This window comes from the organism of the source record quoted next, unplaced genomic scaffold (genome assembly GCF_019419815.1).
Source record: "Pyrus x bretschneideri cultivar Hongxiangsu unplaced genomic scaffold, Pyrus_bretschneideri_v1 Contig40, whole genome shotgun sequence".
Classification (NCBI taxonomy): Eukaryota; Viridiplantae; Streptophyta; class Magnoliopsida; order Rosales; family Rosaceae; genus Pyrus; species Pyrus x bretschneideri.
This window is the reverse complement of record NW_025999724.1, coordinates 1,809,965-1,824,192: the sequence shown is the minus strand read 5'-3', so window position 1 is coordinate 1,824,192 and position 14,228 is coordinate 1,809,965. Positions and strand designations below refer to the sequence as shown.

The 14,228-nt window shown below is 35.9% G+C and overlaps 2 protein-coding genes across 8 annotated transcripts; both read left to right on the top strand.

The window, feature by feature from the left end:
• Positions 1-1,372: 1,372 nt before the first annotated feature.
• Positions 1,373-6,078, top strand: LOC103929333. Of its 7 annotated transcripts, none has more exons than XM_048566136.1 (9): positions 1,373-1,831; positions 2,822-2,907; positions 3,008-3,163; positions 3,325-3,430; positions 3,702-3,887; positions 4,229-4,394; positions 4,679-4,989; positions 5,522-5,611; positions 5,723-6,078. In XM_048566136.1, the coding sequence occupies exons 2-9, from the start codon at positions 2,893-2,895 to the stop codon at positions 5,788-5,790; spliced, it is 1,098 nt and encodes a 365-aa protein (XP_048422093.1). In that variant the 5' UTR covers positions 1,373-1,831; positions 2,822-2,892; the 3' UTR covers positions 5,791-6,078. The 7 variants fall into 7 exon arrangements, with proteins under 7 accessions (XP_048422093.1, XP_048422092.1, XP_009336793.1 ...); XM_048566135.1 differs by having other exon boundaries at positions 1,374-1,831; positions 2,852-2,907; positions 4,661-4,989; XM_009338518.3 differs by having other exon boundaries at positions 1,374-1,831; positions 2,827-2,907; positions 4,661-4,989.
• A 3,602-nt stretch (positions 6,079-9,680) lies between these two features.
• Positions 9,681-13,959, top strand: LOC103929332 (cyclic nucleotide-gated ion channel 1). The gene is made up of 9 exons (XM_009338515.3): positions 9,681-10,042; positions 10,476-10,595; positions 10,963-11,536; positions 11,664-11,876; positions 11,975-12,270; positions 12,355-12,466; positions 12,555-12,791; positions 12,874-13,268; positions 13,432-13,959. Exons 2-9 carry the CDS (start codon positions 10,567-10,569, stop codon positions 13,733-13,735), a joined length of 2,160 nt encoding a protein of 719 aa, XP_009336790.2. The 5' UTR covers positions 9,681-10,042; positions 10,476-10,566; the 3' UTR covers positions 13,736-13,959.
• The last annotated feature ends 269 nt before the right edge of the window (positions 13,960-14,228 follow it).

Genomic DNA, 14,228 nt, shown 5'->3' with positions numbered 1-14,228 from the left:
ACTAGTTAGTAATCGATAATGTACAAATAGATTGATGGTTAGTAACAATTAAGATGCTCGTGATACAAATAGGCGACCAAACAATTTATAATTTGATTGGTTTTTGTAGATTCAATCTTTAAATGGTGATTAAAATAATGAACGGTTTCAAAAATGACATGTGTACGATTATTCATTAATCATAATATGGTGAATAATTAAGGAGATGTACTTAGAGTAGTGCACCATCTCCTAAACCCTAAGAGTCTGCTTGCACAGTGATATGTTTACTTACCATAAATATGTATGCAAAGTTATGCAACATTTTCATTCCTCACATGTCATTTGTTTACTAACAAAGAACTGAAAAGTAAGTAGGTCTCACATTGAATTTAGTAATGTTATACTTAATTTCAACCAAATATCATTGGGAGAATATACAATAGGTCTATTACGGTAGGAATATATCATCCTTACTCCTTATTATACATATATCATATATCATTGTATTAAAAAAAAAAAACAGTTTTTAGCATTTCAAGGATCTCATTCTACACTCCTTACAAATATATTTTTTTCTCTAATTATAAAAAATATGAAATTCAAAATAAAATTTTTAGAATAAAAATGTAATTCCGCAAAAATATAATACAAAATGAAGTTCGTGCAATCATGAAGAGCCCATGGCCCAAGCCCATCAACTCCTAAATACAATAAAGAAATACTAGTAGCTTTCTTATTTGCACTTTCTTGTTTTACATTTTCAGGTATTCTTCATTGTTAATATATTTTATAATGATTCAAATAGTCTATTTTCTTATTAACCTTTTAAAAATTACATATGCAAAAACATTAACTAAACTTGAAATTGTTGAGTAATCTAATGATTATTTAATAAATAGATAAAATATTTTTCTCACATTAATATTGAAATTTTGACAACGCTAATCTAATAGTTACACAATTTCTTATTTGATTGATTTTCTGCATAATTGATCTTTAAGATGATAAAGAAGTTAGACGATGCCAATCATAAAAAATATTACAAGATGATATGACTTGTTTGAAAATATTTTTAAAATGATTGAAATCGTTTTTAAAAAAAAATATTTGTGGGTTTCAAAAGCATTTGAAGTGCTTCTTACAAGTGTTTTTCCTGGAGGAAGCAAAAACGTTTTACTAAAAATTGGTTTCAAAAATACTTTCACCAAAACGCTTTCAATCATTGTAAAGCATTTATAAACAAGCCAATAAATAGCTCGATAATTTATATTTATTCATTTAAAAAATTTCTTTTTCAAGAAAATTTCACTTTCTCACGTAATTGAATTTTCCGGGAAAATTAAGTTTGAAAATAGAAAGCCCAAGTCAAGTCAAGTACTTATTTTTCAAGAAAACATCATCTCAAACCCGGCGTGATTTTTGTTTCTTTACAATTGTCTCTCTCATGCTTCACCTTCCATTGATGCCATAGCTGTCTAGCAGCAACCTTTCAACTCCCAACTCCTCCTTCCTCTTGTTTTCTTCTTTTCCATGTAGATATAATGGAAGTAAATCTTAAACTAATACCAGCTAATTAAAAGCCGTAGTCCATAATTTGAGCTGCCAAGTCTGTTTCTTTTGGTACATGCTGAAGCTTTTTCTAGAGAGAAAGTGAGAGAGAGAGAGGGGTCTCAGTTGGATTTTTGCTGACTCTTGAGCTTGAAAAGGGGAACTGGGTTTTCTTAATTCGTCGAAACAACGTGTGTCTTTCTGTTTTCTGGGAGATTTTGGAACTGTGTTTTCTCAAATTTGTCGAAATAAAGTGTGTCTGCTCTGTTGTCTTGGAGATTCTTGTTCCTGGGATTTGAAGGTAATATATTTTATTTTATTGCTAGATCTTCACTTCTTTTTCCTTTTTTCTATTGATTCTTTTAGAACTATGTCTTTCTGTCTTTAATTTTTTTAATGGTTAATTAAGTTGAATTCTTTGATTAAATTAGTTGATTGTAATGGTTAAGCTTGTATGTAGTGTAAAGGCAGCAACTTTGCTGAAATATTTGGACTTACTCAGATCTGACTGAACTTAATTGGTTTTGAAAATCTTTTTATTTCTGAGATCTTGAAGGATGAACCCTAATTTTCATATTTGCAATAATTTGTGAATTTTGTAGATCTTGTCAGTTATTAGGGTGTTAACATTCTTACATAATATTCAAGATTAGGCATTGTGTGGTAACAAAGCTGCAATTCTTTGCTACTCCAAGGAGTATGGCAGATACAGAAAATTCCAAGTAACCTTTAGATTCTCTTTTGTTGCTCAAAAGTGAAAACTCCAAATATTTCGGAAGGAACTTGTCTGGACTGGAATTACATCTATTCGTTATTTATGTTCTAGCATCTTTGAATAGAGGGAGCTAAGCAATCATCATTTGTTATGGTAATGAGGCAATTGTTTTAGGTGTATGCTTGCTCTAAACCCGATTTGTTACATGTGCTTGTTGTGTATTTAAATCTCATACTGGCGAATTTTCCGGACCAAAGTAGATAGGGCATAACATAATGACTATTAAATTATACTGTTGATGCTTTTCTTTGAGCTCATTATGGTACATTAGATGAAAAATGAGAAGTACATCTTCGTTCGATATATTCCCATAGAATCTTATAATCTAAATGCTTCAAAATTTGAAATATGTGTTGTTTACTGATAAAACAGATCTTGCTTCTGTGTTATTTTAGCAATGGGTTTATGTTTTTTCACTGTGAAATTTTCACGACTTATTTAGTATTTAAGTGGATAGGTTTATGTTTTTTGTCATTCGTCTTTCATTCCATGTAAGTGTAAAAGTATTGATATCAGCAAAGACGACCTTTGCTTGGAGGATACCAGGGCCATACTGAAGACATGCGGTCCACCTGCATTCAGATGAAATGAAGAACTCACAGGTGCCACTTCATAATTCTTCACATTGTTAGCATGTCATATCTTGTTGTTTGCACATTTCGCTTTTGACTAAAGAGAAAAGTCCTATTTTTGGAATCACAGAGCACGCAAGAAAATCAATCATCAACTCAAGTTTTACATGATTCACAAGGTGACCAAGTGAAAAACCAAAGTAATGAGCCTCCTGCAACAGATTCAGCTTCAGTATCTAATTCAGGCAATGATAACAAGAAAGTATCACGCCAAGATATTGAACTTGTAAGGACATTTTTCGGCAATCTTTTCTTTTCTTTTCTACATTTTCTATTCTGTTCTTTACGTCTTACTTTGTTTCCTTTTCTGAATAATGTTTGTGAAAAAGCTTGACTAATCTGTTTCTCATCTGCGTGATGGTATATTGTGTACAACAAATGTTTTAGGTCCAGAATCTTATAGAGCGGTGTTTACAATTATATATGAATAGAGATGAGGTAGTTAAAACCCTCTTGACTCGTGCAAGGATAGATCCTGGATTTACAACTTTGGGTAGGCAACTCGAAACCTATTTATGTTGAAGTATTTGTATTGTCAGTACTGCCATTACATTTACTTAAGTATTTATACTGTAAATTCGATTAATTCTGAAATGAGAATCCTGATGTAGTTGTTTTCCATAGCTATTGTTGACAGTACGATCCTGAATTCTTCTCTTCTCGTATAGTGAGGAATTAATGACAAAAAGCTACATGTTTATCTTTATAATTTTGATCATGAGTTGGAAGAAAATGCTTACTCTTTTTTTTATTTGTTGATACAGTATGGCAGAAGTTGGAAGAAGAAAATGCCGACTTTTTCAGGGCCTATTACATAAGGCTAAAATTGAAAAAACAAATCCTCCTTTTCAATCATTTGCTGGAACATCACTATCATCTCTCGAAGTATAATCCCATGCCTCTGAAGGTTCCTTTGGCCCCTATACAAAATGGGATCCATCCTATGCCTGGTAAGTTTTTAGCTTGCAGTAACATGATGGTATAAACGCATGAATTAATTCTATTAGCTCTACTTTATCCTCATCTCTCTCGGTGGATTCATAGGGATCACAATTTGGTTCCTCAATGCTAACAGAGATATACTTCCGTCTTTAGAACTTTGGATGAACTCTCATTTGACTTTAAGAGTTCAAATGTTATTCTCAACAGTGATAATTAAAGAATTATTATTTCTGTAAGTTCTAAGGTGTTAAAGGATCTCTATATGCATGTCAGTTTGTGGCAATCTGTAATATGACATATTTATGTGATAGTTTTCGTTAGTATTCATTGCCACTTGTTTGCAGTGCAGTTAACAACTTACCTATGGGATACCCTGTTCTTCAGCAACCTCCGATGCCAGCAGCAGGTCAACCCCATCTCGATTCCATGGGATGTGCAATATCCAACTGTCATGTAGTTAATGGGGTACCTGCACCTAGCAACTTCCATCCCATGCGGATGAATTCTGGGAATGAGTGAGAATTTGTCTTTTCCCTCATTCTCTCTTTGATTAGTCATGCAACATACCAATTAATTTGTTACCGAAACCTTAGAGACGCTTTTGTTCTTTTGTACCCCATTTCCCATTCTATTAGGAATTACATAGGTTTGAACATTTTCTTTTCCCTATGGAACTAATGTATTGGATGACATTCCCTTGTCTTGTGCACCTGTTTCCTGTTTCGGTCGATAAAAGTTTTCTAATGGCAGTTTTTTTTTTGCTTTCCTATTCTTTTTGAAGTATTATGATGGACTGCAGTGGTGCTGATGTGGTTCCTGTCATTCCACCAAACAGTGCCATGTCATCCATGTCGGAGATGCCTGTAAGTCCTACATCAGTTGCATCGAGTGGTCACTTCCCGTTCTCTGCTTCAGAAATATCTGGAATGGGAGTAGACACAGCACTTGATACTCCATTTACATCTGATGTGGCAAGTTCTGTTGGATTGCAACTTGCACCTGATGGTGGAGCTGGAAATTCTCGGGATTCTCTCAGATCACTGGACCAAATTCCAATTCCGTGGAATCTCAGTTTATCAGATCTTACAGCAGATTTATCAAACTTGGGAGGTAATTTATAGTTTTGAGTAATTTCTGCGCAATTATATTTCTAAATTTTGAGTTGATTTGAATCACTTATAGCAGTCATCAAGTGTTATTCTTCTTTTCGACTGTTATGGCCATAAAGCATTTGAGCTACCTTTTACCAGTATAGAGCATTTCCGTTCTAATAGGAATCTTTGTCAGATTTTCTATACATAAGTAGAGTTGTGTCTGTTGTTACAATTTCCATCCAGACACACTGGAGTTATCCCCAAAATATTGCAGAAAAGCATACATGCTACATCCCAACATCTGGTACAAGCTTTTCATTACTTCCTCCAAAAGTATAGCGGGAATGTTACATTCTAAAATCATCGAAACAAATTCTTGAGCATTTCCTTTTCCTACTAGCTTTTAAGTTAGCAACGGTCTTCTGAATGAATCACATGAGTAGGCACATATGGTAACATGTCGGATGCAAGTATGAACAGAGCAATAGAGCTGCTTTTGCATAATATCACATGATTTCGTAATTGCATTGCCTTGATTTTCTGTGCAGATTTAGGAGCCTTAGGAAACTACCCCGGTTCACCCTTTCTGCCGTCTGATTCTGAAATTTTACTCGATTCTCCAGAGCAAGAGGATATAGGTAATTGGAGTTGCATCAGTTATTCTACCTTTTTATTTTATATATAGTTTTTACAAAATAATATTGATCAGGCGGGTTCAAATATAACTTACTAGCTTTTCCTTGCATCAGTGGAGGAGTTCTTTGTTGATTCTGTACCCGGACCGCCATGCTCTCAGTCAGATGAGGAGAAACCCTAGACAAAGGTGAGGAAAGTCCCCTTTTTTCACTTTAAATTGTTAGGGAAGGACAATAAATTTAGTAGGCATTTCAGGATTTTATCGTTAACAGAACTGAATATTTCGGGTTAGCTAGTTTGATCTGTATTAGCTGACGGATAGGAAACTTGGTACATCACTAGCTAGTCTAGCATTGTAATTTTCTTTTCCCCGAAAAACTTAATTATCCGTGAACGTTCAGTACTGTAATTTGGATAAACCGGCATGATCATCGCCATTTTTACTCGTAATCATCTGCCTCTTCCCCAATTCTGCGTATCTTGCTATTTTTCTGTCATGGGAGCTTAATAGGATCCCAAGGAAAGTTGAACAATTCCATTTCTTGTCATGTTAATTGCAGCAAATAAATTGCCACATATTTGAGCTATTCATATTATCCGCAAATTGATGAAGTTAAACCAGTGTTTACGAATATAATTTTGGGCCGTTTGGTAACCATTACAGATTTCAATGTAATGGGAAAACAAAGCCGAACTCAATGGTCAGTTGAGCCCTTTGCATGACTTTCCGGATACAGGATTTATACCAAGATTCTTTTTGTTCAAGTAATATTCTAATCTAGTCTAACTTACGGAAGGATGTTTCGAACTTGAGGGAGATTTTATTTGAACTCGTAACTTTTTTCGCTAAAATGGAGGTCCTCGAACTTGACTAGCTTAATCCTGACTTACTTTTCCACCCTCTTCGGTGGTCTAGGAAACAACCATCCAACCATCCTTTTAACAAGCAAGCTACGCACCTTGGGGTGAGGTGCGAAGCTTCCACTCCTTTCTTGGTCTACTTCGGTTACAACTTGATCTACGGTGCGATCAGACCTGCTTTCCTCTCTTGCGTGGCACGAGCTTATTTGTCAAGTTCGAACTTCTGCTTTATCGTCAATGACGGCTCTTTTCGATGCTAGCATTTAACCCTTTCCGTGCTTAATTCAATTTCCTTACATTATAGTTGTACTTTTTCTTTAAGTTCTCCAATCGAAACCGTAGTTGTTCTTGAACCAACTTGCAGAAGTGCTTCTAAATTGCTAATTGACTAATTGATTCTAAAAAGACCGTATTTGGATATTAATTAAGGGAATTTTAATGAAAAGTTCCGGAATTGTTCGCTTTAATGAAAAATCACATTTTTATACTAAAAAGTCGATCATGGTACTATTTACTTTATCTTTTATTTTGTCCTTATCATTAAAATTCAAAGTTTTCAAATTATTTTTATTAGTTTTCCTGTTAAATTAAATCAATGCACAAGGAAGACCTATTCAAACTTCAACTTATTAAGTAATGGACCTTTTCTACGTATGTGGACATCCATGTTGTATTCACGTATGATAAACAAAGTCTTTATATTCACACTACGTATTTCTACGTACTTTTTCTTATCCAAAAGTAGCCTCCTTTTCTGTTTTTTGGTTTTGTTTTGAGACGATGGTTGGTGGGATCAAAACGTTAATCTTTTCTTAATCCTTCAATTTTCTCAAGTCATCAATGATCTCTCAATCCTTAAATTTTAATTTTTTTTCGACAATAGGAGATACCATTTGAGCGGTGTTTAATAAAACACGAACGTTGTATTCTCATTCAACGAAATTTCTTGACGAATCGAAGAAATCAGTAGAGAAGATATAAATGACTTGTGGTGCAATACTTTCTCGATTAAGCTCCCCTAACAGATAAGATAGCTTAGTCGAGATAGTTAGCTCTAAAGTATATGTCGTGAGGCCACTTAGTATTACGGTCTGATAGCATTCATTTTTACTTGAAAATAAGAGGTTTTAGGTTCGAATCTTGTGGATAACGAATTTGATACCAAATTAGGCTATCTATTGTGTGGCTTAATCGAACTCCCCTTAATATCAAAATATCAATATACCAAAAAAAAAAAAAAGTACATGTCGTGAGAGTATTAGTATGGATGGAAAAACAAAACTTCATAAATGCAACAAGTTTTTGCGCTACGGGCTATGACATTGATGGCTGTGGATTTATTGAGACTTGAAGCGAGGGGATGAGGTTACATTAAATTTCTATGTGAAGTGATTGAAGAGGCATTTATTTGGGGGTCCCTCCCTTTGTATGAAGGACAAGAGGTCGTTTTTGTCGTGCTTGGGATGGTGCCAATGACCAAACATGATAATGCCCAATTAGGTCATGTCTATGTTACTTAAGAGTCGTTGAATTATAATTAGGGAGTTTTAACGAAATATTTCTGGTATTGTTTACTTTTAACAAAAAATTATAGTTTTATTTTTCTCTGATATTATTCATTACACCTTTATTTGTCATTTTTCATTAAAACTAAAGTTTTGTTTGAATTTTTCGTTAGTTTTCTTTTATAATTATGCTTCACAATGTAATTCATAATTCGACAATTTACTAGAACCAGTGGCAGATTCAAGATTTTAATTTTAGGGGGTCTTGGGTAAAACATCAAAGCTAGTGAGGAAATTTGTCGAGCACTTAGAGGGTCAATCGTCATTTGCATGCATCACATTAAATGCCAAAGTAATCTGCCGAGTGATGAGGAGACTCCATATCGTATGCTACTGAGATGTTCCTTTATCAAACACTTTATGGGCAGAAAAAAGTTTAGTATCATATTCGGACGGTTCCAGATGGACCTTCACATGTGTTTTTCCTTGGTCTTCAGAGGGTTTTGAGATCACCCAGGTCCTAAATAAATCCGCCCATACTGAGAACTGCTACTGACACTCTTACATAGTTATTCGACATTCATTTCTAGTGTAATGTTACTATTTTTTAATGTTAATAACAATTCCTAACTATTTGCCTAAGGTGCAAGATTGGCTAGTTAGACCAGTTAGGCGGCCAACTCGAGTGCAACGGCAAGGTTGAAATAAACTCAACGCATTAGAGTGGCTCCAAGCTAAATTCCCGTGTGTTGGATCCCTAATTCGATTTCGCCTCGTATTTGATCAAATTAGTGTTAAAAAAAAAAACAAAAATCACATGTCAAAAAATTTACAAAATCAAATATGACTTGTATTAAGCGATCTCACTTTGAGTTACGTAAAAAAATTTTGTAATTAATAATGAACCATTAAATCGTCTTTTTTACAATTAGTAATTTTTCAACCCTGATTACTAAAATTTAGGGTAGTGCCTATCCACACATCTGTTTTTACTTCTTATATATTTTTCTCAATTTCTTATCGCTGGATCAAATAAATTGAAGAAGATTAAAGTGAAAAAAAATTAACAAAAGTGCATGAAATAGAACCATCCAAAATTTACTCATATAATTTTGACATTTCAGAAACTGGTCGAAGTCGCACCCGACATATATTTCTTTAATCAACGGGGGAAGGAGGAGGAGAAGCACACGTGGAGCTTGATTTGACCAAGTCTTTTAACCACTCTTATTTAAATGGATTTTTTTAAATATTTGTTCAATCCAAAAATGTTAAGTAATAAAGATTAGGTGCAACCATAACTAAATAAGGTAGACTGTCACATATTACAAAAAAAAAGAATTCAAATCTTTAATTTCCCGGCCACATTTGGGCTACTATCAATAATATATCAAGGTCAAATGATTTTGAAGCGCAAGAGTAAATGATTTTAATCAACTGAGCTTTAATTTATTGGAGTTATAAAACATAAGAGATTTTTTCGCAACTAAAATTTTGCCTTAATATTATTAACGTTCAATAAATACTTATAACGTATTCAAAAATTTATATTATTAATCGATTAAACGATCGATACATAGTAAACTGATGACTCGAGACAAGTAGCCCAACAGTACATATAAAATAATAAAATCAAGGAAATTAGTCTTATCATCCTCAATTTCTTTGGAGTTTCGTTGGGCTTGACTTAGACTCTTCTCAAGCGTGGACTGCGTCCGCGCCTTGTGTTTTTTTCCTCTCCCTCTTTCTTATTTCCGTCTCTTGACTCACACAAGAACACATATAACTGCCATTTGTAGACTCTCTCTGCAAAACTTGTTTTGCTTTATTCAGAAACGAAATTTCCCTACAAGTTGTTTTTTCCTTGATTTCTTCGTCCTAAAGTTTTCTGGCCTTTGGTTTTTTGTTTGGGGTCCGAGAAAAAAAGGTGGGAAAAGAAGAGAAAATACTCAGAACTTTGGGAACATCAGGAAGGAAACAATAACAAGCTCCATCCTCGTTGGGTTTTGGTCGGATACATCAGTCTAGCTTTTTCTGACATGGGTTTCCATGGTGTGGGAAAATAAGGTATAACAATACAAGTCCAGCGGTGTTGAAACTTTCTTTTCTTAGCAACCAAACAGAAAGTTATAACTTGTGTGAGGGGACAAAGGGTGTTATATAGTTTATTTTTTCTGAATTTGTTACGGTTTTTCTTATCCATGTTTGTTTATGGATTATTCTCGATTGCCATGTTTTCATCCTGTTTCTCCTTTTTTGGTAATATTCTATCTTTGTTCGGACTTTGAGTCAATGCTATGTTTTACTTTGACTGTGGAATGATTAGATTAATTAGCTTAGAAGAAAATGATCACTGCATGGTTGATTTTTTCGAGTGCGGAAACATCGATTTTTCAGACTGACGATTCCATTGGAAAATTTTTGTTATAAATTCATGACCATGTTTATCACTCTTGCTTTAGAGGTTGATCACATTTATCTCTATTGCTGTTGTTGTTAGGTCTACTATATCGTGCGCCTCTTCGAGTTTCTAGATAAGTAAATTTCAATACCGAAGATCACTGAGCAACGGGAATCTGAATATCAGAAGCATGAATTCCAAGAGGCTTAAATTTGTAAGGTTAGTTTGTTCAATGCTGCTGCTAGTACTTTCGGAATCTAATATACTTTCACGCAATTGTTTGTGCACCTGCGTTATGTTATGTTACTAATTCACGGGACTAAAGCAATCAGCATACGTAGTAGGAGTCAGATTGAGATATGTAGAAACCCCGGTGCAGCAATACAGTTACATTTACTTAGATATTATCATTGAAATGCAGTAACTGACTCAATTGAGAGAAGATCGGTGCTTGTGATACTAATGTTGAATCAAGCACTGAATTCATAATTAGGAGCATTTCCATGCGGTTGATCCTTGATTTAGTTGTCTGCCTTATCTAACTAGTTTCTTCGGTGCTGCTTGCTATGTTTGCTGTTCTATCCAGGTTTGAAGATTGGCAATCGGAGGGTTCTGTAAGTTCTGAAAGAGAAGCTTCTGCTGATGATGGACGAAATCTAAGAAGAGCGAAACCATCTGTGAATGCAGTTTTGAGGAGTATTCGGAGAGGACTAGATAGAGGTTCCGACAGGTTTATAAGCTTGAAAAAACCGTTAAGTTCCACTTCCGTAGGCAACCGGCCAGCAAATGAGTCAGGCTCGAGGAGGAAAATTCTTGACCCTCAGGGATCATTTCTTCAGAATTGGAATAAGATATTTGTGCTCTCTTGTGTCATTGCTGTGTCCTTGGACCCGCTGTTTCTTTATACCCCGGTGGTTGATGGCAAAAAAAAATGCATCGAGATGGACACGAGATTGCAGATCATTGCTTGTGTTCTTCGATCATTTACCGACATCTTTCATGTGCTTCACATCATCTTTCAGTTCCGCACGGGGTTTATTGCCCCATCTTCTCGCGTATTTGGGAGGGGTGAGCTAATTGATGACCCCGTGGCCATTGCGAAAAGATACTTGTCCTCGTACTTCATCATTGACATTCTAGCCATTCTTCCATTGCCACAGGTATGGTCAGTAGTTTACACAGGATTTTATTATAATGGATTGGTTTCTGTTAACCATATCTCTGGTTGGAACTTATGTCCGCAACTCAAATACTGACGTTTTTCCTGGTTCTGCTACATCTGTTCAGGTTGTAGTTTTTATTGTAATTCCTACAATATCGCGTCCGGTTTCACCGGTCACAAAGGACTTGCTGAAGTTTGTAATCGTTGCGCAATATGTGCCGAGATTTTGGAGGATCTTTCCACTCTACAAAGAAGTAACAAGAACTTCTGGCTTCCTGACCGAAACAGCATGGGCCGGAGCTGCTTTCAATCTTCTGCTCTACATGCTAGCCAGTCATGTAAGTCTGATTTGATGTTTTGATAGTTTTCAAGTCCTCAGAAATATCTGAGAAAATGATGTGGCATTTCTGATGCGGTGGCGAATGTGTTATACCAGATAGTTGGAGCCTTTTGGTATTTGTTCTCCATGGAACGCGAGTATAGGTGCTGGCGCGATCATTGCGATGGAAAAGATGCTTGTAAGAATTCCCTGTACTGTAACAGTGACACTGGTGCAAGCTTTGTGGCAAATAAAAACGCTTCTTGCCCTTTCATTGACCCGGGCGACATTAAAAATTCATCAGTGTTCAACTTTGGGATATATTATGATGCTCTGGCGTCTGGTGTGGTGGAGACAAGAGATTTTCCAAAGAAATTCTTGTTCTGCTTCTGGTGGGGACTGCGCAACCTTAGGTTCGTAATCATGATCCTTTAACTCTCCTTTCTTAATCACTTAGCATTGTGAAGTGTAGCAGCTAAAACTCTCAAGTTTTGCAGTTCACTTGGCCAAAACCTCAAAACAAGTACATATGTTTGGGAGATAATCTTTGCCGTTAGCATATCGATTTTGGGATTAGTTCTGTTTTCGTTGCTGATTGGCAATATGCAGGTAAAAGTTGATTCGGCAATTTTAGTTTTGTCCTAGAATGAATGAGCAAAAGCCTAAGATGCTGACCTTGTTTCTTGTGATGTTGTAGAAATATCTGCAGTCCACAACTGTGAGAATTGAAGAAATGAGAGTGAAAAGGCGCGATGCAGAACAGTGGATGGCACACCGAATGCTCCCGGAGAACTTGAGGGAAAGGATTAGACGGTATGATCAGTACAAATGGCAAGAAACAAGAGGTGTTGACGAAGATACTCTAGTTCGTAACCTTCCTAAGGACCTACGAAAGGACATAAAGCGCCATCTTTGCTTGGGTCTTCTCCAGAGAGTGAGTGTTTTCACTAATAACTTCTGCATCCTCGTTTTCTCCAAATATTAGCAGTTTTGTTAATCAGCTCAATTTGTCGTAGGTGCCAATTTTCGAAACAATGGATGAACAACTGATGGACGCCATGTGCGATCGTCTCAAGCCAGTTCTATACACGGACAAGAGCTATATAACCCGAGAAGGTGATCCAGTAGATGAGATGCTGTTTATTATGCGCGGAAATTTAGCAACCATGACTACAAATGGTGGAAGAACTGGCTTCTTTAACACTGCTGATCTTAAGGCTGGTGACTTCTGTGGAGAAGAGCTTCTTACATGGGCCTTGGATCCAAACTCCTCCACCAATCTCCCCACCTCAACTAGGACAGTGGAAGCTAAAACCGAGGTTGAAGCGTTTGCACTCAAGGCTGATGATTTGAAGTTTGTCGCCTCCCAGTTTCGGCGCCTGCACAGCAAGCAGCTCCAACACACTTTCAGGCAAGCTTCATATTACAGTGATTTTAATGACTTGAAGGAAACTTGTGTTATGCAAAAGCAGCATTAAACCGATATATGGATTGCGATTAGTATTCTTGTTTATAGTTTTGGTTTTCGGTCATGTAGTTTTCTTATGCTGTAAACTACAATTTTACTTTCTCAGGTTCTACTCCCAGCAGTGGAGAACATGGTCAGCCTGTTTCATACAAGCAGCATGGCGCCGGCACTGGAAGAGAAAGCTCGAGAAGTCGTTACGCGAAGAAGAGGACAGATTGCAAGATGCTTTGACAAGAGATGCAGGAACCTCACCTAGCATCCTTGCCGCTGTATATGCATCAAAGTTTGCAGCCAACGCGCTGCGAGGGTTGCGACAAAAGGGTAAGCGCGACACTAGACCGTCACCAACATTGCTGCCTCTGCTGCCTCAGAAGCCCGCTGAGCCCGATTTTACTGCAGAACGTCACTAGATACATACAAGTTTACTCTTAGAGAGATTTTTGTGTATAGTTTATTGCTCTTAGTGATTTTCTGATGCGTTGAGGGTTCCACTTGTTTTACGAGCCATTTACAACCTCCATATGTGAAATGAGATTCACACTGGATGGTTTTCTATGTATAAATTAAACACTCATTTCAAAAAATTCCAAAGCACATTAAAAATACCAAAGTAATTTAAGAATACTAAAGCACATTAATTTTTTATTATTATTATAATAATTAATTTACAAGTGTGAAAATTGGAAAAAAAAAAAATGCAAACCCTCTTGATCGCATCTTGTACGCACTCATGAATAGTGTTTTTGGTTGAGTGCAAAATTTAGGTGATTTAGCCAAAATAGTCTCTAAGATTAGCTTAATTTCTCACTTCTGTCTTTGATATTTGAAATCAATAGAAGTGGTTCCTGAGTTTGTTTACTGTCAATTATTTTGATCATTTTTTGAAAAATCTATGTTAAATAA

Coding starts and splice junctions, on each gene's coding strand:
- LOC103929332 (XM_009338515.3), top strand. CDS start 10,567: ATGAATTCCAAGAGGCTTAAATTTGTAAG. Junction 11,877..11,974: donor TCTACATGCTAGCCAGTCAT/GTAAGTCTGATT, acceptor GTGTTATACCAG/ATAGTTGGAGCCTTTTGGTA. Junction 12,792..12,873: donor GCTTGGGTCTTCTCCAGAGA/GTGAGTGTTTTC, acceptor AATTTGTCGTAG/GTGCCAATTTTCGAAACAAT.
- LOC103929333 (XM_048566135.1), top strand. Junction 3,164..3,324: donor CACGCCAAGATATTGAACTT/GTAAGGACATTT, acceptor CAAATGTTTTAG/GTCCAGAATCTTATAGAGCG. Junction 4,990..5,521: donor AGATTTATCAAACTTGGGAG/GTAATTTATAGT, acceptor TTTTCTGTGCAG/ATTTAGGAGCCTTAGGAAAC.